Here is a 25,810-nt window from a genome sequence, read left to right as displayed (position 1 = left end):
GCTTCTTGCACAAACATGGATGTCCAATAAACTCTCAGACCATCTGCTACTGTGTGGTCATGGGTGGAATCACAAAGAAGGCATGGCCTCCTCTAAACTTCTCAAATATTAGATTCTTACCCTCTAAATTTACCTAAAATTTTCAAAAGATATATGGTTGCCCCCCCTCCCTTCTCTTGCGCCAAACTCTTCATATTTCTTGTGTGACACTTCTAAATCGATTCATTTTTTAAATATTTTATTATCCCTCCTTCCCTCATTCTTAAAATTCTAGTTTCGCTCATGAGTGTGGTATTCCTCGAGCAGATTGGTGGCACCATCCAATATCTTGGTTGGATGCATTTGGATATTCTCAAACATTTCTCATGTCAAAGCATGAAAATTCTATTCTCATGGTGCCCAAATTTATAGTTTACCTTAAACAAGAGCCCATACATTTCTTGCGAAAGGGCAATTCCATAGGATGTGCGAAACCGTTTCTGGATGTTGGTAGCAGATATTACATTATGGATTTATGTTATTACTAGTCGCTAACCCATGCTATGCACGGGAACCTACCTATTTGTAAGGTGGACTAAAATAATTTTATAAAATTTAAAATTGATTAAGAAATTACACCATTTGCTCTTGTATGACTTCAATTTGTGTTATAATTTCAGATAATGCAAAAAAATAACTCAAAAATTCAGATATTAAAACTTCTGAAAGACTAAAAAATATTGAAGAATCAGATGATTTACTGCTCAGGAATTATTGAAACAAAACAAAATATATATGCTAAATAGTAGAGAAATATAAGAGAAATATGAGTTACATTCAAAAGAATAATTTCAATTATTACAAACTTTTTTATCTTGTAAAAAAAGGTTAAAGAGAGTTTGGTGGTTCATATATGAAAATTACTTTTTTTAAAATACATGAAAAATCATAAAATAATTTTTTTTATAAATAAAATAGAGGAGAAGAAAATAACATAAGAAGAGTTCATACTTCTACTCAGCTTTTATAGTGTTAATGATTTATTCGCCATTATTCTTTTGATTGAACTACCCTTACTGCTTGGTGTCACGACCCCAATATACCCAATTCTATGTTCTGCCATTGTTTTTTCTCCTTCCTTTGAGCGTGTGAGGTTGAGAGACACTTGCTGGTCTATATATATACAACGTAGAATATGATAAGTTTGGGGATTTAGATAGACTCAATCTTTCTAACAACTTTTGAACTTCACATTTAAGATTTCGATTAGTATTGGGAAAATTTATAAATTAACAATGTTCGAGTTTAAGTTTGAGTTTGAGTTTGAGTTTAACTTGGACTTGTTAGAAAAATAGCACTACTTGTTAAGTTTGAATTAAACAAAAATAGTTTTGTTTAAAAAAAAATGATAATGATGAGTTTGAGTTTAAATTGGACTTGTTAGAGAGATAGAGTTTCACTCCTTGTTAAGTTTGGACTGAACAAAAATAATAATTGTGAGAGTTTCAGAGATTTCGATTATATATATATATAGAGAGAGAGAGAGAGAGAGAGAGAGAGAGATAAAGTTAAAAACTGTTATAAAAAAGTAAATAAAGTAAAACACTAACTAAAACGTATTGCTGTAAAACACAAACTAAAAAGTTTATAGTGCATTCTAAAAAAAAAAAAAAAAAATTATTTCAATTTCTATTTTGACATACGGGACATGCGTATGCATACAAAAGATTTACTCTCTTGCACCGTATACTTATCACGTCAGAAACTGGATCATGCCAATTAACCAGAAGTATAAATTAGGATTGCTTCTTGAGACCCTTCGGGAGGAACTTCGCTTCAAATATAACTAAATCTGCTTTTCCACATTGTTTGACTTGGATATATTATTTTTGTTATAGAATTTAGTTGAAGTAGAATTTTCAAGGTCTTGAGACATATATCTAATAGAGTTTTACTTAAACTAAACTATTGTAACATTTGATAAGATAATTACACATTAAAGAGAAATAATAAATATATAAGATATAAAATCTAAAATAAAAAGAATTTAAAATAAAAATAAAAATAAAATAGTGGTGACGTGGAAAATTGTGGGAGCTTCAGAGGCTTCGATTGCGCATGCATACAAAAGATTTACTCTCTTGCACCATATATTTATCACGTCAGAAACTGGATCATGCCAATTAACCAGAAGTATAAATTAGGATTGCTTCTTGAGATCCTTTGGGAGGAACTTCGCTTCAAATATAACTAAATCCGCTTTTCCACATTGTTTGACTTGGATATATTATTTTTTTTATAGAATTTTAGTTGAAGTAGAATTTTCAAGGTCTTGAGACATATATCTAATAGAGTTTTACTTAAACTAAACTATTGTAACACTTGATAAGATAATTACACATTAAAGAGAAATAATAAATAAATAAGATATAAAATCTAAAATAAAAAGAATTTAAAAAAAAAAAATAGTGGTGACGTGGAAAATTGTGGGAGCTTCAGAGGCTTCGGTTTTATATATATATATATATATATATAGATTATTATTATTTTTTGGGGGGACATGTAAAGACCAAAGGCGTTCCAAATTTCCCTCTATATCATTACTTGTGAGAATTCTCCACTCTACTCTTTTTGAAGGTGTAATGTAACTATGTATAATGAGAAAATACATGTTTTACTTATTCTATCTTTGAGTTGGGTATTAAAAGTTATTGATTGTTCATTTTATTTTATTTTGAATATATACTAAACTCAAACTATTAAACTAACTACCTTACATGTTCAGACTTGATTATTTTTTTTTATTGAGCAAATTTGAGATTGTTCACAAGCTACTTGATTACTTTAGCATATATAATAAACATTACAACTAATATTTTTCTTCCATTCAAATTACATTTATTAATTTAATTACATAGAATGATGTTCTTTTATGAAGTTACAAAAATTAGATTCAACAATCTTATATTGTTAGAAATTATATATAAGTATATGACTTTCACTACAAAATAGACTATTTATATTATCAACATATAAAATAATAATCACACATCAAAATAATTTATAAATAATAGATATTTTATGAACTTATATATTAACCCACAAAATCCAATCTCAAGTCTCTATGAATACATTTTTATTCATATATATATAATAAATATATGACATTATATATACTTGAATCCAGTCTCATACTTATAAGCTTGTTCACAAATACATTATTAAATCAAAGCCTAAAATAAGAGTGAATTGGGTCATTGCTAAATAAATGAATATAAACAAACTTTTTCTTTTCATTTGCTGTCATACTTTCCTGTTTATTTATAAGAAAACCTTATATTTTGGGGGTTAATTTGTAAGAAAGCTATGATAGTATTGTTACAATAGTTCAAAATAATTTGGAAAGTTTCTATTTCAGATTATTAGAAAATTATTATTTAAAAATATGAACACATTTATCTTTATTATAAAAAAGAAAAAAAAAGCGCAAAACAAATGTTGGAAGGTAGAGATTTTTTTGTTTGTTTGTTTTGTTTTGTTTTGGAATATGTTTTGTTCTGTCAAAGAAAACAGAACAAAAGGCATTCATTATTCGGAGAATTTTTTTTTGGCAATTGGGTCAAATATATTGGGCCCGAAATAATCCGAATCGACCTGACACAAATCCAGGCCCAATATTAATTACTCAGTGTATCACAAATTAACAATTCACAATCCGAATTGATTTGATAAATCTGCTTTTGAGTTCTGCAATGGTTGACGAAGCTAACAGAGCTGTAAGTATTTGAATATTTTCTTTCAATCACTCTGTTTCACATTTTGGATTATTTCTCTCTCTTTATTTATTTGCTTGTTTTTAGTTTTTAGTTTCAATTGCAACTTAAAGTTGGGTTCTTTTTGTGTTAAATAATATGGTAGTATGAATTTGGTAACAAGATGTGAACTGGGTCTTTCATGATTTGGTAAATACAAGGTGTGAATTGGGTTTTTCATGATTTAGTTGTATAAGGTGTGAGCTATGTCTTTCATGATTTTGAAACAACTTATGCTTTTATTTATTTGATTATACATGCATACGTACATATATATTTTTTGGGTACTTTGTCTCTTGCTAGTCTTTGTCATAGTTAATTAAGATAAAGGAAATTTGTGGGAATTGCTTCATAGGCATTTTTTAAGTATCTTTGCTTTGGTCAAGGTTGGAAACACAAGCAGTGTCGTTACTTATGGGAATAGTTTCATTAGAATACTTCTTTATTGTATTCTTCCTTAATCCTTGAAAGAAGTTGAAGATTAGTATGCACATATACTAAATCTTCAACACGTTAGGAGTCATTTTGTTGCTCCTCAATGAATAAATGAAGGGGCATGTACTCTGATTCCTCTCACAATGTGATGACGAACAAGGTTGTCCAAAAAGCTTGAAGGCTAAGATTCGAAGAGTCCCATGGATATAACACCAAGCCTTTGGCTTTAAATTCCACCTATCTTGCAAGTAATCGAAGGAATCAAACACATTCATATTTCCTAAAAACATACCATGCTTTGCATTCGCCTGCTTTCTATGTTCATTATTTGGAGAGAATCTTCTTAAACACTTGTTCATCTCCTCATAAATTTTAATATGTTATGTGGAGGAATATGATTTGGAGTCTCACAAAGTGATTGGTTGGTATAGTGGATAGATAAAAAATAGCAATAATAGTCATAAAAATGAGTTTGTTTACTATAAAATGGAGAGAAGAGAAAAAAATACAACTACTTTGACTTCAACTTATTAAACAAACTTAATTATTAAAAAAATTATTATACTTAGGATTCAAGGTCTGAACCATGCAATGAAGTGGTGTGTAATTTTTAATCCGTCAATCAATGAGTATATCATATGTCACATCATAAAAGGCGTACCTTTGATCTTCTTTTATTTAGGTGGAACAAATGACTACTAAACATGCTTAAGATCTAGTATATGTGTATGCTAATCTTCAAATTCTTTCAAAGAGTAAGGAAGGGTACAATAATGGAGCAACTCACATGTGGGATAATTATAGGTGATACTTGGGGATGAGCTATTTGGATTAGTTGGGTTGCTTAAGATTGTAGGTCTTTAACTCGATCGTATGGATGGTGAATAGTTTTTTTTTTGGGATGGTAGTGATGATGATGGTGAAGGTGATGAAGGGGATGACGTTGTTGTTGGATCATCTTGAAGTCTTCTCTATTCTTTTCTCTTATCTTCATGTTTATCATAGTTTATTTGTATTCTAAACATCATTTTATGAGTACCAATGCACTTCTTTGCTTCTTATTATTAGGCATGTTTTTAAACATTTTGACATTTGTTACTTCTAAAACCTAAAATATGCCTATATAATATATCTTAAAATATATATTAATTAATTAGCTATTGTGTATCCTAAATTTTTTGAGAATGTCATGTCATGTTGTTGGATCATCTTGAAGTCTTCTCTATTCTTTTCTCTTATTTTGATGTTTGTAATAGTTTATTTGTATTCTAAACATCATTTTATGGGTATCAATGCACTTCTTTGCTCCTTATAATTAGGCATGTTTTTAAACATTTTGACAGCTGTTACTTCTAAAACTTAAAATAAACATAAAATATGTTTGTGGGGTACAAAAATTTAATCATGCCATGTGTCATACCCCAAGCCAAGGAGGCCAATATAGTTTCGAGGAGTCCATGCACTCAGATGGTAAGGTCAGAGAGGCGGGCCATGGCCATATCAATGGCACATTACAAAAGGTGGCCACACTGTAGAGGAAGAGCTTCAAATAGGGGGTTAGCCCTGACGTGATTGGAGGGATGGTAGCTGCCACCACATTTAACCACCTTACCAAACACCCTTGTCGCATTTATATAGAGAAGACCCTTGAATAGTACTATCTTGGTTGCCACAACTCACAAAAGACTTGGGAGGACGTTTGATGGAACAAACACTCAAGTAGTGGCCTGAATAATCAACAAATGGAGAGCCAAGATCAATCAAAGGAAGCTATATAATGAGAGAGATCCTCCAGGGACAGGGATCCATGAAGAAATCGGTAGAGAAAACATTGTAGCAACAAGAACTGAAATTGTATCCGAGTTTAAAAGAAATATATTCAAGGACCACTCTCCTCGGATTTTGCCAAGGAAGGATTTCTTTGATAGAGTTTGTCTTTCTTTGCTTTCTTACTATCTTTAATTCACTGTGCGTGTTGTTCGATCCATTGAAGCCTAGTTTTTAAGTCCACTCTCTACAAATTTATTGTATTGGGTTCTTTGGGCCTCAATCCATTCACCTTTTGGGCTCAAGATTCAAACCTTGCCCTTACAATGCCTATATAATATACCTTTAAAATATATATTAATTAATTAACTGTTGTGTCCCAGTCGTGTCGTATTCTAATTTTTTTTTTTTGAGAACGTCATGTCATTGGATAATCTTGAAGTCTTCTCAATTCTTTTCTCTTATTTTGATGTTTATCATAGTTTATTTGTATCCTAAACATCATTTTATGGGTATCAATGCACTTCTTTACTCCTTATTATTAGGCTTGTTTTTAAACATTTTGCAGTTGTTACTTCTAAAACCTAAAATAAACATAAAATATGCCTACATAATATACCTAAAAATATATATTAATTAATTAGTGCCCTGTCATGTAGTATCCTAATTTTTTTTGAGAATGTCGTGTTATGTCATGTCTGAGTCTGTGCTTCTTAGATCTTGTATAGTGAAAGAAGATAGTAGTTGTTTGTCTACGACTGTGTAAATAAGCATAGGGATAATGGATAATCTTTTTTCCTTTTGCCTATTGCAAGGAAACTTTAGTTTGTCTTTCGTTGTTTGCAATTATGCGAATTATGCCTAGCTTGGTTGTGGATTTGTTGGCTTGTTACAAAGGTCTTTGCATAGACACCAAAGTGAAGTGATTTTGAATGCAATCTCATCATCTCTTATGAGGAAAATTTAGTGAGAGACAAATGCTATGAAGGTTTGAACTGACGACCTCACTCTTCATTCACACTTGTGAGAGAAGGAAATGCCATTTGAGCTTAAGGCTTATTGACTTTATATTATGGAGATTGCTTTTTGGATGAAAGCAACTAGTTGTTTCTCTTTAATTTCTGATTTCCACTTTTTGGTTCTTTTAGCTTTGAAGCTTAGCTTCTGTTTTGTTTTTTCCTTTTTTATTTTTCTTGTTCTAGGGCTATGCCTTTATGCATTTCAATTAATAAATTTAATACGATTCATAAATGTACTTTGAGCTGAATTTAGCAGTCACATGCCTTTTTGGTGCAAAATTAGATGTGAAACAAAGAGGAGTAATGCTACAGTCATAAACCATTTTACAAAATTTTTACAAAATATTAATATGGTCAGTTTCTTATTGATTTTCATCTAGACCCATTATTGACATTATTTTTTCATTTACCAATAATTACTCATCACATTAGCAATTTGTAAAATGTTTTGTAAAAATGTTTGTATCCCTAGCATTATTTAACAAAGAGGAAGAAAAGAAGCGTGCTTAATTTCCTTACCTTGGAGGAGCTGCGACAATTGTCTATTGATACAAATACCTACAAATCTATAGGTATATAAAGAAAACCATATTCTCTTGTTCAAATATGATAAACACTCCAGTTGTGTATGAGTACCTTGTAGATAAGAGTGCCTTCTTTAGTTTTTAGAAAATGAATCTCAATTTGTATAAAGTTTTGAAAAGAGGCTATATGTGATTTTCATATCAATCACTCTTAAGTTTTATTTTCACTCCAGTAAGAATTTAATTTTTTTTATTTGATTTATGGGCTTCTAGATTAAAAGTTTTAAGTGCTAGTTGGTTCAACTTTAAAGGTCCAAAACATGCGTTTACCAATCTAATTTATGAAAACATGTGTTTAGTAACAAATTTTAAAAGCACGTTGTCTCTCTGGAATTGTGTTTTTCTATGTTTTTGCGTGGCAACCTTTGAGCTGTGATTGCAAATCGCAACGAATGCATTACTGCATTAGTTCAAAACATAACTGTTTCCGTTGTAACGTACATCAATTTCCTTAATTTGTTCTTAGTTTCTTTCTTAAAAACCCAACTTTACCTCTTTGATTATACAGAAAAAACACACAAGTGGTCAGCCAATATCTCACAATCTCACACGCTGCTCTCTGTAGGAGGCTCGAGGTTTTCTATGCTGTTGCTGCTCCTTTGGTTCATTTCTCTTCATTAATAATAATAGTACCAATAATATATTATAATAATAATAATACCAATAGTATATTTGTTATTATTATTAAGAAGTTGACACTAAGAATGAAATAAACTCTCTTATTACATTGCTCTGGCTTAAAACAAAAAAATCCAATTTCATACCCCCACTTTTTAAAACAACCACAGTTTCAAAAAATTGAACTAAATTCACCTTAAAACCCATACTGAATTGGCCAGTTAGACCACCACTGACTGGCCTTGACTTTGGTCTGGTTTTGCCCTTGGATAATTTGGGCGTCAAACATGGTCCAACTGTTGACCTGGCCTTGTCCTCAAGCTTTTTGGGTCCAGTTGGGTTGATTTTTTAATTTTAAAAAACGAAGCTTCATGGAAGTATCAGGGATGGGAACATCTAATCAAAGGCCCACTTGTGTTCCTCAAAAAAGAAAAGAAAAAGAAGGCCCACTTGTAATCTAGCACATACAGTATCAGTCAATTTTAGGAATTGGGGGCTTAATTTATTTTTGAATATTATTAGTATTACAAGTGGCAATATTTTAGCCATTAATTATTTAAGTTTTATTTAATATATAGTCATGCCAATATTAGAGAGAGACAAGTAGCGCCATATTATTAAAGAGTGAGTTAGGGCAACTACTTTGGGAGCTTTGTAGCGTGGCATAAATAACATGTGTTTCTTTATTAAGAAAATCATGGTTCAAAATCCCCCTCCACATTGTAATACTGAATTATTGTAAAAAAAAAAAAAAAGAAAAAAAAAAAAAAGGAAAAGAAGTGAGAATATCGTGTCCCTATTTTGGGGATGAGTTATTTTGTGAATCCTATGATAACTTCAAAGGAGAGAATATTATTTTTGTCCATAGTTGGGGAGGAAGTGCTATTTAACGAAACTTTAATGAAATTCGTGAAATTTACAAAAGAAGCCACGTGAAAATGCCATTCGAGTTTACCAGAAGAAAAAAACAAAAAAAGAAAGAAAAATGCCATGTGAGGAAAAAACTGAAAAAGCAATGGCGGCATCACATATAAAGTTTTTTTTATACTTGCAAAAAAGTACTATATAAATAATTAGTTTTAAACAGGGCAGATTCAGGTGCGGCTCAAGGGGCTCGGTCCCCTTGGCCAATTTTTTTTCTTAGTTTATATATATATATATATATATATATATATATATATATTTATATAATTTTTAAAGTTGGACCTCCCTTTAAAAACCTTAGGCCTTTTTTATTATATATATATATATATTATTTTTGTAGTTAGGTCTCTCTTTGAAAACCTTAGCCTCCCTTCAACCAGCAACTATCCAATGAAACTTAATACCTTTAATTTGCAAAGAACTGTTTTTGAGATCTGTCTCAATGGAACTTAAAAATTGCATCCAGAGAGAATGTAGTGTGGATTTTCCCAAGGTGTGTCACATCCCAAAGATCTATGTCAGGAAGTAACTCAGGATTTTTCATGAAGGTTTTTGCCCTGGCTCTTTTAGAAAGGTGAGCTTCTTAACCCTATATGTTTTTCTTCTTCTTTTTATCTTGAATTTAATGGTTTTTGCATTCATGACATGCTCAATTTATATTATTAATCCACTCTCTTACTTCTTAAGTTTTTGGAACTAATGGTTTCCAACATTATAAATAAGTAATCTTTTCTAATTGTTCATTATATTCTTATGAATTGAACCTTCACGAAATTCATCATCTCTCTTTATTTTGTTTTTTGTTTGGACAGAATCATGCTGAAGAGATTATGAATTTGCCCTCTTTGCTTCAAAAGGACCCAGTTACTGTTGAGTGCTCCAATTCACAGTATCATTTAGATATCTGTTTATTGTGTCAAACAAATAATACTCAGGACTTAGTTTCTAAATTGCTTATAATAAATGTAAAAGTTTGAACTCTCTTATGCCTCAGTGGCAAGTTATTGGAAGATTGGTAATGATTCAACCATAAATTTGCTTATCTTCTATGTGTTTATGTAATTTAAGCCGTAAGCAATTATCATTCCTATTAATTATTTGCTATTGTTTCGACAGTTGTTTGAGAATTATTTTAACATTGGATTTTATAAACAGCACAAGAATATTTTTAGCCTGGCACTACAACACACTAATTCTTTGACATTTTTTATTATATGTAGATAAATTTTCTTCATGGAAATATCTTGCTAGTACACAGCCATCAACACAATCAATCCTTCTATAAAAACATTTATAGCACACCATACTGCCTAAAAAAAAAAAAAAAAAAAAAACAAAACAAAAGTTTAGCAAACAGAAAATGCAAAGAAAGATTAAATCTATATTCTTCTTTTCCATTCATCCCTCCCTTTAATTTTTTATTTCTTCCTAGTTATTTTTTTGAACTGTTATTTACCATTTCTTCACAAACTTTCATCTCTTGTATTACATATTGATACCAAACACAACCACAATTACTATCTAGAAAATTAGGGGGTGTTTGGTAGAGTAGTTTGAAAATTGTTATTTGAAGTTTTTTGAAATATGTGTGGGTAAAAAAGTGTGTAAAAATATTTGTAATGTTGTTGAAAATGTAAAAATGTGAGTTTGAACTCACTCACCAAATAGAGTTTTGAAAATTTCTAAAACCCCAATTCATATATCCACCATTAGAGTTTTGAAAATTCTATAGTATGTTCAATCGTTTTTGTAAGTTATCTTCTATAAATACATAAATTTTCTTGAAAATTGAACATACTACAGTTGTTGCCATGTGATTCTTTCACAACCCAAATAGCCTATCAATTTTTTTTTTTTTTTTTTTTTGGAGAGTAATTGGTAGAAATTTATTCAAAAAAAGAAAAAATGTACAAAAACAAGACAGCAACAGGGAAAGCCGAAGAAACCTGAACTAGCTATAGAGCTTTCCCTATTCCTACCAAAGACAGCAGCTAAAAGAAAGATTACAACAAGGAAAGTAAAAAAAAAAAACAAAACTATCTTACAAACTCAAGACAAACATCCATAAATAGCTTCCAAATATTCTATAGCATATACTGCAACAGACCTGGCTAGAAAAGAGGGGTTAGGATAAGGAGTGCCAAAGTGAGCCTCATTTCGCTTATTCCAGATCATCCAATTGGTTGTGAAGAATATTGCAATCTCTGGGTCATTATTCCTTTGCAAAATTTGATCAGCCACATCCATAAATGAAAGATTTGTGAGATGAGACATGGTCCCCCATATGCATGTGGACTTCCAAACCATATCAGAATATGTACAGCTTAGCAGGATATGGTCCGTTGACTCCACCCCAACCTCACACCAATCACATCCGGCATCCAACAATATTTTCCTTCTAGCTAGATTAACCTTTGTAGGCAGTATATCTCTACAAGCTCCCCAAATAAAAGTTTTGATTTTATTATATACCTTGGCCACCCAAATCGCTTTCCAAATTTTATTGCACTGAGAGTAATTGGATGATTGGCCATGAGAAGATTTCAGTTGTTGAGTTTGCATCATCATGTATGCACTTTTTACCTAATATTCACCCGTGTTTGTGTATGCCCAAGTTTGGGTGTCATGCACCGCTCTATTGCTCAAAGGGATGAATTTAATAACTTCAGCTTCATGAGGGAGAAATACATGATCTATCATGGATCCACGCCAAGATTTAGTAATTGGATCAATAAGGTTATCCATTGTGGCCATTGTTGACATTATAGAGCATGGGGTTACCACTTTGAATGATGGAGGAGTTGGAAGCCATCGGTCTTGCCAAATTCGAATTTTATTTCCAGTTCCTACTCGCCATCTCAAACCGCTATCCAAGACAGATCTGGCAGCCATTATACTTTTCCATGCAAAACCCCTTGATTTTGGTGAAGAAGCATCTAAGAAAGATGTGTTGGGAAAGTACTTTGATTTGGTGAAGAAGCATCTAAGAAAGATGTGTTGGGAAAGTACTTTGATTTGATTAGTCATCATCATTATCATCGTTGTGATTATTTATTGTGTCAAACAAATAATACTCAGGACTTAGTTTCTAAATTGCTTATAATAAATGTAATAGTTTGAACTCTCTTATGCTTCGGTGGCAAGTTATTGGAAGATTGGTAATCATTCAACCACAAATTTGCTTATCTTCTAAGTGTTTATGTAATTTAAGCCGTAAACAGTTATCATTCCCATTAATTATTTGCTATTGTTTCAGACAGTTGTTTGAGAATTATTTTAACATTGGATTTTATAAACAGCACAAGAATATTTTTAGCCTAGCACTACAACACACTAATTCTTTGACATTTTTTATTATATGTAGATAAATTTTCTTCATGGAAATATCTTGCTAGTACACAGCCATCAACACAATCAATCCTTCTATAAAAACATTTATAGCACACCATACTGCCTATATAAAAAAAAAAAAAACAAAAGTTTAGCAAACAGAAAATGCAAAGAAAGATTAAATCTATATTCTTTTTTTCCATTCATCCCTCCTTTTAATTTTTTTATTTCTTCCTAGTTATTTTTTTGAACTGTTATTTACCATTTCTTCACAAACTTTCATCTCTTGTATTACATATTGATACCAAACACAACCACAATTACTATCCAGAAATTTAGGGGGTGTTTGATAGAGTAGTTTGAAAATTGTTGTTTGAAGTTTTTTGAAATACGTGTGGATAAAAAAGTGTATGAAAATATGTATAATATTGTTTAAAATGTAAAAATGTGGGTTTGAACTCACTCATCAAACAGAGTTTTGAAAATTTCTAAAACCCCAATTCATATATCCACCATCAGAGTTTTGAAAATTCTAAAGTATGTTCAATCGTTTTTGTAAGTTATCTTCTATAAATACATAAATTTTCTTGAAAATTGAACATACTGCAGTTGTTGCCATGTGATTCTTTCACAACCCAAATAACCTATCAATTACGTCAACGTCATTATGAACAATGATCAGAATGACAGAATTCCATGAACTACTACTTTAAGTCTCCTTTGACAAATTGCATAATATATTTTAATCATGGCACTGATTTGTTATTAGTTTTCTTGAATATTTTAATAATTTTTCTTATAAAAAATTTAATATTTTGTGTTCTATTTTATAAATAAATAAATAGACAATAAGAATGATGTAATGATTTGATCATGCTATATGTGTTTAAAATTTAAAAATGGTATAATATAATGACTAATATATATGCATGTTCTCAAGAATGAAAATATTGTTTTGAAAAAATAAAAATGCAAATATCTTTCAATTATTATTTTTTACATGATTAATTGTGTATTATTATTATTTTTTCTTTTCTTGGACTTTTTTTATTTCAAATTGAAAAAGCAACTAAATTTGAGCAAAAATACCATTCTTCGAATCAATTTTTCTATAAATCTTAGAAAAATGACATTAATTAAAATAATTAGTATAACAAAATAAAAGTATTTATCCTATTAGTAATTTTTTAAATTTTTTAGTGAGAATTTGTAACTATTGCTTATAAACTAATTTGTAGATAAACTTTACCTTTTTTTTTGTTTTGTTTTGTTTTCTCATTGTTTGTCAATCATAACAAAACAAAAAGACATCCATTAGACCATTATATTCAGATTCTCAGAGGGAAATTTAACAATTGGGTCAAGTAATACGGCCCAAAATAATCCGGGTCGACCAGACACAAGCCCTTATCCAACATCTCGTGCCCTAAGACCCATTTCCAAAATCAATGAAGTAACAAATACTCAGTCGGAATTAATTAGCAAATCACAATCGGAATTGATTTGATAAAAATCTTCTTTTGAGTTCTGCAATGGCCGACGAAGCGAACAGAGCTGTAAGTTTTTGAATATTTTCTTTCATTTTTTCTTAGCAACCAAACAGACCCTTTTTTTTTTTTTTTTTTACATACAGGCTTTTATGGAGATTCAAGGTCGCATGATTGAGACCACTGGAAAACTGAAGCAGGTCAGTCACTCTGTTTCACATTTTGGATTATTTATTTATTTGTTTGTTTTTAGCTTTTAGTTTCAATTTCAACTTAAAGTTGGGTTCTTTTTGTGTTAAATCATATGGTAGCATGAATTTGGTAACAAAATGTGAACTGGGTCTTTCATGATTTAGTAAATACAAGGTGTGAACTGGGTTTTTCATTATTTAGTTGTATAAGGTGTGAGCTATGTCTTTTTATTTTTATTTTTTTTGGCTTAATCTTTCATTTTTTTAGTTAGAGGTTGCTGCTTAATGTCATGTTATATATGGATCCTGTGTTTTGTTTTGTGTTACTTGGGAATGCAAACCTCATGCAAACTTAATTATCAAAAAAATTATTACACTTACTTAGGATTCAACGCCTTGCAATGAGTGGTGTGTAATTTTTAATCCATCAATCAATGTGTACATCATATCATAAAAGGGTGATTTAGTAAGTTTATAGGTGCGTACCTTTGATCTTCTTTCATTGAGGAGGAACAAATGACTTCTAAGCATGCTTAAGATCTAGTATACGTGCATGCTAATCTTCAACTTCTTTCAAAGAGTAAGGAAGGGTACAATAAAGAGAAACTCATATGTGGATAATTATAGGGGATACTTGGGATGAGCTATTTGGAGGAGTTGGGTTGCTTGAGATTGTAGATCTTTAACTTGATGGTAGTGATGGTGAAAAGTCTTTTTGGGGATGTTAGTGATGATGATGTTGATGGTTATGATGGTGAAGGTGATGAAGGGGATGATGTTGTCATTGGATCATCTTGAAGTCTTCTCTATTATTTTCTCTTATTTAGATGTTTATCATAGTTTATTTGTATTCTAGACATCATTTTATGGGTATCAGTGCACTTCTTTGCTGCCTATTATTAGATATGTTTTTAAACTTTTTGACGGTTGTTACTTCAAAAATTTAGAATAAACATAAAATATGCCTATATAATATACTAGGAAGCACAGACACTTCATTTGGGCTGTTGTACTTGTGTCAGATACGTGTCGGACACTTGACACTCCTTGAACACTTCTGCATGCATGTCCCAACTGTGTCCTTTTTTAAAAAAAAAAAAAAAAAAAGGTGTAGGACATAGCTGGGACATGAGAACAAGAGGAATTGAACACCCTTTCACAAAGCAAAGAGAACATTCATGCTTTGAATAATAATATTGCATTTGAAAATTAATAAATATCTTTATCCTCGATTTGTATTCTAATTTATGAAAATCCTTTAATAGTCATAAATTTGCTTTATTATTCATTGGTACTCTTAATTTGATAAAAAATAATGATTAATAATATATAGAAATAAAATATTTATATGTCTTAAATTGATATATGTTTAATATTATATGGAAAATAAATGCTTAATTATATATAACAATATATTTTAGAATTAATTAATATACGTATCCCCACTGTATTCGTGTCTTACTTTTTCAAAAATTGTTGTGTTATTGTATTGTATTCGTACTTGTACCTGTACTTGTGCTTGTATCCATGTAGGTGCTTCCTAGATAATATACCTAAAAATATTAATTAATTAATTGCTGTGTCCCTGTTGTGTTGTGTCCTAATTATTTTTTGAGAATGTCATGTCATGTCATGTGTGTGGCTGTGCTTATCTTAGATAGTGAATAAATATATTCTCAAAAAAAAAAAAAAGAAGAAGATAGTGAAAGAAGATGGTATTTGTTTAGCTCCAGTTGTGTAACACAAACCTAAACATGAAACACTATGAACTTATCCTTCCTAGCTTTCAAAGAAGTCAAGAACTAATAACTCTTTAATTGTTATATTTCTATTACTTCTGTTCTGGTGTGGATTGAATTTCCTATAGAAGGATAATTCAATTGTACCTTCCAACTTTCATATGCCTCTGGACTGGAGTTGTGAGAGAGAGAGAGAGAGAGAGAGAGAGAGAGAGAGAGAGAGAGAGAGGTTATTAGCTCCGGAGGGACCATTGATCCTGCTCCTGCTGCGAGGAACTGAAACGTGTTTAGGAACAAAGAGTTCTCAGGTTAATAGGACAGAGGAAGTGGACACTTACAAATGCATCTATGGAAAATATTTACTTGTCAAGAATTGTAGCATTTTCAACTTCTTGAGAGGCCTGGCTACCACAGATTAGTCAGATATTGTTTCTTCTATTTCTTTTTTCATTCTAATCAGTATGGGAGGGATACGTAGTTTTTTCATTGAATCGAAGCTTTTTTAGTTAGTGGTGGAGGAAGGAGGGAATTTCTTTGCATTACGAATTTTTGAACGGGGCAAACACTTCACGAAATCAGTATGGGCAAAAGTGCGGCATTATTGTTGATGAAAAATATAGAACATACGGTGATTGGGGTAAATCCCAAACAATTTTTCACACTTAGGGAAGGTGATACTGCCTACACCTTGCAACGGGCATCAAACTCTTTTGGTCAGTTCTTGCTAGTGTCTGAACTCAAAATTGGCGGGCTCTGGAGGTCTGTCATAATCCTTGAAGGGAAAGAAAAACATGGTTGGAAGGTATTTGGTCTAGAACTGAGGAAGATGTTAGAACCCAATCAATATGCCTTTGGTGACTCAGGACATGCAAAGTTTATCCCTCGGGCACAGAAGCGCAATTCAGTGTTTCACCCATCTCGGTCTTTTGTTGAGACAGTGAAGGGTCCAATGCAGGCAAAAGGTGGTATTCATTCGTTCCATAAAACCAAGGATGTAGGACAAAATATTATAGATGAGGCAATGGGGGAGAAACAGCAAAATAGGACAAAGGAAACGACGGCAGTGCCTCTGAAACAATCTCAGAATCAGGTGGTGGATGGTCCAGTGGGTCAGCCTGGTACAACAGCCATGAGGGGAGGGGAGGGGAGGGGAGAGAGAGGAGCATTAATTTGGATTTTAATTTAGGTGAGAAATTACCGGTACAAAACAAAACAAGATCTCTGTTAAGTTTTAGTTTGAATTCAAATAAAACTGAATATGGGAAGGTGCATGATTTGAGGGATTCACGATGGATTGGGAAGGGATTAATAGTGGAGGTGGTTGAGAATGGGAAGAGACAGGTTTCTTGGGATAAGTCCAAAGGTGGAAAAACTTCTTTTAAATGGGTGATACGGGCTGCCATTGAACAGAATGAGAAGTTGAGTATCGGGTTGGGCCCAAAACAATCCGTAGCCCACTGTGAGCCTAATTTAAGCTTGTTGAGTATAAGCCCATGTAATTTAGAGGCTGGAGAATGCTCCAACACTCTTTTAGGCCCACTCTCTTCTACATCTAATCCCGATGAGATTGGAGAGAATCCCACGGTCTTTACAACTGGTTTAGTGACGCCGGTAGATATGTCAAGGAGCGATGATGAAGGGAGCCTCTCGGTCAATCAGTTGCATGTGGTTTCGCTGGTAGGGGCGACACAGACTGATGCAGATGGAGTTTTGTCTACTCATTAGTGTTGTGCCTCGCTGGTAGGAGTGTTGGGGTGCACCGAGTCTCCTCCGATGATGGTTTTCAGGTTTAGCTCTGACCGGAACAGTATTTTGGGCTCTGATTTGTTGTTGGGTGGGTTGATTTCTGAAGGTAAGAGGTCGGTGATTCTTGAATTTGTGCCACGACTGGTTGGACCTTCTTTTCTCGATCTTTTTCTGGAGTTCTTGCGAGCTAGGTCACTGGGTTTTAGAGTATCGGGTCAGGAGGTTAATTCTTCTTCTAGTAAGGAACTCTTAAGCCTTCCTAGGGAGGTCATGCTTGTGGAGGATGCAGCTGATTTTTCTGTGGTTGGTGAAACAGAATTGTCAGATTGTTTACCTCTGCAAATCTTTGCTCCAAGTGTGTCGACAAATTCGGCAGAGTTGGAGGAGGTCACTGAGGTATTGAGTATTGAGACTAAGTTAGATATTTCTGGGTGGGTGAAACACAGAATTCCTAGTTTCAGTAAATTGGTGGGGTTGTCGATGACCCGACATGAGAAGTTGTGCATTGCTCTCTTATAGAGGCTAGAAACTGAGATGGAGGCAGCCAATGTGTTACACAGGAAAGCAACGGGTAGCAAAAAAGTGGCTAAGTCCAAAAACAAGGGACGTAGAGAGCTGCAAAATTTGATCTCTTCGGTGAATTATGACGGGAGATAGAGGGATGGTCTTGTGCTGGTGTTAGTAGTTGGAGATATTTTTGTGTTTATGAAGATAAAAATGATTTCGTGGAATGTTAGAGGTTTAAATGATCTCAGAAACGACTTGTGGTGAAGAATTTGTTGTGGGAGTGGAAGTGTGATGTTGTTTGTTTACAAGAGACGAAAATTGCTAGCATGAATAGACAACTGATTTGTAGTTTGTGGAGTTGTCCATATGTTGATTGGATTGTTTTGGAGGCTAATCGGACTGCTGGTGGTATTTTGCTTATGTAGGATAAAAGGGTTTTGGATAAGGTGGAGGTTATGGTTGGTACTTTCTTAGTTTTGGTAAAGTGGCAAGGGTTGGGGGATGGTTTTATATGGGCATGCTCAGGGGTTTATGGCCTAAATGAGAATAATGAGAGGGGTCCCATGTGGGATGAGTTAGTGGGCATTCAGCAGTATTGGAGGATATTGTGGTGCTGCTTTGGGGATTTTAATATTTTTCGCTTTCCTAGTGAGCATGGGGGTGAGACACATTTGACCCTGGCTATGAAAAAATTCTCTGAATTTATTGAGGATCTTAACTTGGTTGATTTGCCTGTGGAAGGAGGTAGCTATACATGGTCAAGTGGTATTGATCAACCAGCGATGTCTAGGATTGATAGAGCTCTGGTCACTCCAGATTGGGAGGGCCATTTCCCAGATGTTATTCAAAGGATTTTACCCCGTCCTATCTCAGATCATAGTCCAATTCTCTTGGAGGTAGGGGGAATGGCAAGGGAGAAATGTCCGTTCAGATTTGAAAATATGTGGTTGAAGACGGAGGGATTTGTGGATAGAGTTCAATCCTGGTGGAATCGGCATTCTTTTGTAGGTACACCTAGTTTCGTGCTTGCAAAAAAATTGAAGGCTCTGAAAGAGGACATTGTGCAATGGAATCGTCGAGAGTTTGATAATGTAGAGTGTCAAAAGAAACAATTACTGAAGGAGTTGAAAAAATTAGATGCTAAGGAAGGGGACTTTGGTCTCATTGAGGAGGAGAAATGTCATAGGGCAACTTTGAGGTCCCAGGTGGAGCATCTTCTTTCCTTGGAAGAAATTTCCTGGAGACAAAAATCTAGGATGTTATATATCAAGGAAGGGGATAATAACACCAAGTTTTTCCACAAAATGGCCAACTCCCATAGAAAGTTTAATCAGGTAGTACAATTTTATAAAAAATTGTACAAGGAGACTGAGGGTGGAGGCCTTTTGTGGAGGGTCTGGAATTTGATTGTACTGGGGATATGGAGAGGGTTTGGCTTGAAAGGAAGTTTGAGAGAGAGGAGATACTTCAAGTTGTAAGTGACTTGGAAGGGGACAAAGCTCCAGGTCCGGATGGGTTTACTATGACGTTTTATCATCATTGTTGGAGAGTAGTGGATAAAGACATCTTAGTGGTCTTTGAAGAGTTTTTTCAACATTGTAAGTTTGAAAAATCCCTTAATGCTACCTTCATTGCATTAATTCCTAAAAAGAATGATGCCTCTAATATTAAAGATTTCCGACCTATTAACTTGGTGGGGAGTGTGTATAAAATCTTGGCTAAGGTTTTGGCAAATCGATTGAGAGTGGTTTTAGATCAGTTGATCTCTGAGACTCAAAATAGCTTTGTGGGTGGGAGACAAATCCTTGACTCGATTCTTATTGCGAATGAGTGTGTGGATAGCCGAGGGAAGAGTAGGGTTCCTGGAGTCATTTGTAAACTTGATATTAAGGAAGCCTACAATCATGTGAATTGGGAGGCTTTCCTGAATTTGTTGAATAGAATGGCTTTGGAGTATCCATACTCGCATATCCACAATTTAGTTCTCTGTTTTGATTAATGGGTCTCTAGCTGAATTTTTTGGTAGTTTGAGGGGTTTAAGACAAGGGGATCCGCTATCTTCTATGCTGTTTTGGATTATGATGGAGGTGTTTAGTAGGATGTTGAGAAGAGTGGAGGGAGCTGGCTTGATCCATGGTTTTAAATTTGAGGGTAATAGGGGTGGTGGGGAATGTGTTTCACATCTATCATTTGCAGACGATACTATCCTATTTTCTGATGCAGATGTGGAGAAAATTCTTCATATTCGGTTGTTGTTACTTAGTTTTCAGGCGGTAACAGGTTTGAAGGTCAATGTGCATAAGAGTGAAATGGTTCCAATAGGGGAGGTTGATGATGTGCATGCCCTAGCTGAAATTTTAGGCTGTAGGAGTTGGAACTTTGCCGATGTCTTATCTTGGCATGTTGTTGGGGGCTTCACATAATTCCCCTTCAATTTGGAATTCTATTTTGGAAAAATTTGAGTGGAAATTAGCCGGGCGGAAGAAGTTGTATTTGTTTAAGGGGGGTCGATTGATGTTTCTCAAGAGTACGCTACTTAGTCTTCCTACCTATTTTCTATCGTTATTCACTATTCCTACTCATGTGGCTAATAAAATTGAAAAGTTGCAAAGAGACTTTCTATGGGGTGGTAGCAGGACTCATCTGGTAGGATGGGATAAAGTTTGTGCGCCTATAGCTAATGGTAGCTTGGGGATAAGGAAACTTACTACTTTCAATAAGGCCTTATTGGGGAAATGGTTTTGGCGGTTTGGGAAGGAAGAGGATCGGTTATGGAGGAGGGTGGTGGCTTCAAAATATGGGGAAGAATGGGGGGGATGGACCTCAAAGTTGGGTAGGGGAGTTCGTGGGTGTGGTTTGTGGAGAGGTATTCACATGGGATGGGAGGATTTTAGTAAAAATTGTCAGTTTGTTGTTGGGTTGGGGAATAGAGTGAGGTTTTGGCAGGATGGGTGGTATGGGGATCAACATTTTCAATTGGCTTCCCCAAGGCTGTATTGCCATTGATAAGGAGGCATCTGTAGAAGCTTCTTTGTCAAGGCAGGAGATGGAGGATAGAAGAATTTAGGATGTTCGTTTTATTCGAGAATTTAATGATTGGGAGATGGATGAAGGGCTGCATTTTCTTCGTATATTGGGAGCTACTACTCCTCCAATGGATGTTGGAGACCAGATGAGATGGAAGTTGAAGCCTAATGGGGATTTTGACATCTGGTCGATTATAACAAATTAAGAGATTCTCCCTCAATTGTCTTTCCTTGGAAAGCTATATGGAAAGCAAAGGCCCCTAGGCGAGTTTCTTTTTTTGTTTGGTGTGTAGCTTGGAATAAGATTCTAACGGGTGATAACCTGAGATTGAGGAGATTGGTTTTTGTCGACTGGTGTATTATGTGCCGACATTGTGGAGAGACGGTAGACCACTTACTTCTTCATTGTGAGATAGCTTATCGGTTATGGAGCTTTGTCTTTATAACTTTTGGCTTGTCGTGGGTTATACCTAGATCGATCCCAAATTTGCTTTTTGGCTGGTGGAATTGGTTGGGGAAGCACTTGTCTCAGATTTGGAACTTAGTTCCGTTGTGCATCCTTTTGTGTATTTGGAAGGAACGGAATCGGCAGACTTTTGAGGATTTGGAGAGTTCTGGTGATCAGATATTTGCTTTTTTTAGTGGGACACTCTTTGATTGGTCTCACTAGTGATTCTCTCCCTTCTTTCCTTAGCTCTCTTTCTCTTTTGTAATTAATCTGTTGATTGGTTTTCTTTTTTGTTTTTTCTCTGTTTTCTTCTTCTTGTATTTTCTCGGTTTGCTCTATGTTCTTCATGCATAGAGTAGCCATTCGTATATATAACATTCTTATCAAAAAAAGAAAAGAAAAAAAAAGCTCCAGTTTTGTAAATAAGCATAGGGATGATGGATCTTCTTTTTTCCTTTTGCCTATTGCACAGAAAATTTAGTTTGTCTTTCGTTGTTGTTCGCAATTATGCCTAGCTTGGTTTTGGATTTGTTGTTTTGTTTATAAGGTCTTGCATAGAAAACAAGTATAGTGATTTTGAATGCAATCTCATCTTGTCTTATGAGGAGAATTTAGTGGGAGACAAATGGTATGAATGTTTGAACTGACGACCTCACTCTTCACCTGCCCTTGTGAGAGAAGGAAGTGCCATTTGAGTTAAGGCTTACTAACTTTATATCATGGAGGTTGCTTTTTGGATGAAAGCAACTAGTTGTTTCTCTTTAATTTCGGACTTTGACTTTTTGGTTCTTTTAGATATGAAGTTTAGCTTCTCTTTTGATTTTTTAAGGGTTCCCTTGTATTAGGGTTATGCCTTTATGAGTTTCTCTTAATAAATTTATGACGATTCATGAATGTACTTCGAGCTGAAGTTTGTGATCACTTGTCTTTCAGGTGCAAAATCAGATGCGAAACAAAGAAGGAGAAAAGAAGCGTGCTTTCCTTACCTTGGAGGAGCTGCGACAATTGTCGAATGATACAAATACCTACAAATCTATAGGTATGTAAAGAAAACCATATTCTCTTGTTGAAATATGTTAAAAACGCCAGTTGTGTATGAGTATCTTGTAGGTAAAAGTGCCTGAAGCACCAAAAAAGATAAATTTGCCTTCTTTAGTTTTTAGAAAATGACTCTCTATTTGTATAAAGTTTTGAAAAGAGGCTCTGTGATTTTCATATCAATCATGAACAGCAGTTATATCTCACGTTTTAATTTCGTGATTGTGCTTCTCTTGCTTATTTATCCTCAATATGACATCTATTTCTTTTTTGTTTTGCAGGGAGAATGTGAGTTCTAATTAACCTATCTGAGCTTGCCGTTAATTGAATATAAATTATTATTATTATTATTATTATTTTGGATTTATGAGCTTTCAGATTATAGATATGACACTTTCTAAAGTTTTAAAACCTAGACTGCATTGGCCGGTCAGAGCAGTTAACCACTGACTGGCCTCGATTTTGGTCTGGTCATGCCCCTTAGATAACTTGGTCAAAGAAACGGATTTGAGACTTTGTCAAACATGGTCCAACCGTTGACCTGGCCTTGGGTTCTCTAACCTGTTGGGTCCAGTTGGGTTTATCTTTTCATTTGAAAAAATGAAGCTTAATGAAAGTATCAGGGGTAGAAACCTCTGATAAAATGCCACTTGTAATCTAGCAGGTAAAGTACATAGTCACTTTTTGGGATTGATGACTTAATTATTTGGTGGTTTTGGCACCAGATTATCTCAAAGTGGGTACTATTGGGTTGGGTGTATTCAATAATAGGCACCTGTTGGATTCTAGCCTTCCTTCTCCTTTCAATAGAGAGAATTGACTTATAAATTTGGTGTGCTAATCAACAAACCACTGATTACTTTCTGTTAGTTTTGGTACTGTCAATATAATTATTCTGATGTTAATTACATATGAAAACCATTTGCCATTAATTCAAAAATTATTTATGAAGCATACTCATGTTTACGCATACATTATAAGATTAAATTCCATGTGGATATGACTAACTCTACATGTCATCATGCATTATTTTTACTTTTCTAATTTTTGAAATATTCTGTCTTTTTGTTAATTATTTGTAATTAAAAATGAATGACTTCACAGTTTGACCATGGTTGGCTGGAAGGTCAAACCTCTGGCACTTGACTCTTGTCTGGTTTGTTGATTGGCCTGGTTTTTAGAACATTGTGTTCTCCCTCTCGTGTCCAGGTTTGTTTTAGAGCCCAAGTCAGTTTTGATGAATGAACAGGAACAAAAGCTAAAGGATAGTGAAACAGCAATTGCCTCATTACAGGTGCATTTTCTTTTTTCTTCGCTGCTAAAAATCCTCTTCTTTCTATGTTATTTTCTACACCACCCCTTTCCAAACCTTTTACAAAGTTATTACTGGTGAAATTACATAGTAATTAGCAATCTTATTTGTTTTAATAAAAATAATTGAGTATCACGAATCATGATCAGATGTATTTAAGCAAATCTTGTATGATGTTATCCATTACCAAGTAAAAGTCGGGTGAAAATGGTAAAACTGGATAATGAAAAAGTTATTGAATTTCTTTCTAGGAGTGTCTCCAATTTTTAAACTTTCTCAATTTACGGATGAGAATGCAAGATTTGCTCAGTTTAAGCAGGAGTAAACAATTAGAAGTTATAATTTTCTAGTTAGAAAACATAGCAGCCACACGTCATGTGTTATTTTGATTTTACCATTGTGTAGATTGATAAATGCCATGGGCAATCAGCCATTTAATAAAGGTTTTGAATTAGCCAAACTCAGCCAATCCTTTGTTGACTTGTTAGGCCTTAGCTGTGCCTGGCCAACCTTGGCTTAACTTTCTGAAGCAAATCATCATTCTTTTGAAAAAAATATGTTCAAGTTTCTCTGTTTTAACTTTGGTGGTACTATTTTTTTGTTGTTGTGCTATGTACAGGCGTCGAAGGAATATTTAGAGAACCAGATGGCAGAGGTGGAGAACAACTTGAGGGAGCTGTTGCAGCAAGATCCCGGTCTTGCTCGTCAGATAATGTCCATGACTGTAATGTGAAACTTTCATGTCTGAGAAACTCTGCTGTGTTCTATTTTCCATTTGAAAAACCAGGAAATATGTACTAGTAATAGTTTATAAAATCTGCTTGCTTGCGTTTTATACTGTCATTATAATATATACATTAAGAAAATATGGTTTTCATACTCGGTGATATGTTCCAAATTACAAAGCTAGTCTTGCATGACCTCGGTCTTTATTTTGGACCTTATGATCATCCCATAAACCTATATTGAATCCCTAAATAGTATACCATATGCCATTGGGAACAACATGATTCATTAAAATATCGTTTGTATTTTTTCTCAAAATTTTCTGTCTTTTACAAAGATGTATTATATGAAAGATTTGTAGCTTTTTAGCATTCATATCAGTTTGTGTATAATAGAAAAATGTATAAATTTTTCACAATTTTGCTTAAAAATGACGTACATTAGTTTGTGAATATGTAAATTTATAACTTTGTAACAATAATCATATAAATTTAAATGATACTATTCATTTTGTATTTAGCTATTTATTTTTTCTTTACATATCTTCATGATGAAGGAATAAAGTGGATGGTGGTTATTGAGTATGAAGAAAGAGAAATAATTAAAAAAAATAATCAAGAAAAATTGATATTTTAATAAAATGTAGTGTAAAATAGATAATTTGATATGAGATGTTTTAAAAGTGAGTATGTAAAATAGGAAAAGTAAGGGCCTGTTTGGTACATATGTTTAAATATATGTTTTCAGTTTTTAAACAACATTACATGTATTTTCACATATTTTTTCATCCATACGTATTTTTAAAAAATACAAATAACGTTACTAAAATAACATTATTAAATGAGCCCTAAGTTTTTATACTTTATAGACAATTTTTTGCCCAAATTGACACTTTAAAAAAAAAAAAAAAATTTTCAAAAGCCTACCTTGCAGTTTATGAGGTTAGTAGATATGGTAGGGATATAATATTGTGTACAATTGTATACACAATTTTTGTAAAAGATAAATCACATGGTTACGAAATACTGTAATAAATTATCAATTTATATTGATTTATATATGTGTGACTATAATCCTTCATGTGACTTTACAAATAAAAGAATACAATAAATTCATCTGATT

General features: G+C 33.4%; 1 protein-coding gene and 1 long non-coding RNA gene across 2 annotated transcripts; both read left to right on the top strand.

Moving 5' to 3' along the window:
* Window positions 1-9,463: 9,463 nt before the first annotated feature.
* LOC115967740 lies at window positions 9,464-10,119 on the top strand. The gene is made up of 2 exons (XR_004086529.1): window positions 9,464-9,712; window positions 9,951-10,119. It is a non-coding gene; the product is annotated as an uncharacterized LOC115967740 (long non-coding RNA).
* A 3,727-nt stretch (window positions 10,120-13,846) lies between these two features.
* Window positions 13,847-24,843, top strand: LOC115969061 (prefoldin subunit 1). Its single transcript, XM_031088624.1, has 6 exons — window positions 13,847-14,024; window positions 14,102-14,155; window positions 22,546-22,651; window positions 22,932-22,938; window positions 23,860-23,944; window positions 24,582-24,843. The coding sequence occupies exons 1-6, from the start codon at window positions 14,001-14,003 to the stop codon at window positions 24,693-24,695; spliced, it is 390 nt and encodes a 129-aa protein (XP_030944484.1). The 5' UTR covers window positions 13,847-14,000; the 3' UTR covers window positions 24,696-24,843.
* Window positions 24,844-25,810: the final 967 nt, after the last annotated feature.

Source organism: Quercus lobata, chromosome 11 (assembly GCF_001633185.2).
Source record: "Quercus lobata isolate SW786 chromosome 11, ValleyOak3.0 Primary Assembly, whole genome shotgun sequence".
NCBI lineage: Eukaryota > Viridiplantae > Streptophyta > Magnoliopsida > Fagales > Fagaceae > Quercus > Quercus lobata.
Note: the sequence above shows the minus strand (reverse complement) of the source record. Positions and strands in the feature narration are given on the sequence as shown.

Excerpts from the sequence above, each read along its gene's own strand:
- LOC115969061 (XM_031088624.1), top strand. The coding sequence starts at position 14,001 with ATGGCCGACGAAGCGAACAGAGCT. Across the intron at positions 14,025-14,101 it reads CCGACGAAGCGAACAGAGCT|GCTTTTATGGAGATTCAAGG; the intron begins GTAAGTTTTTGA and ends TTTTACATACAG. Across the intron at positions 23,945-24,581 it reads CAGCAATTGCCTCATTACAG|GCGTCGAAGGAATATTTAGA; the intron begins GTGCATTTTCTT and ends TGCTATGTACAG.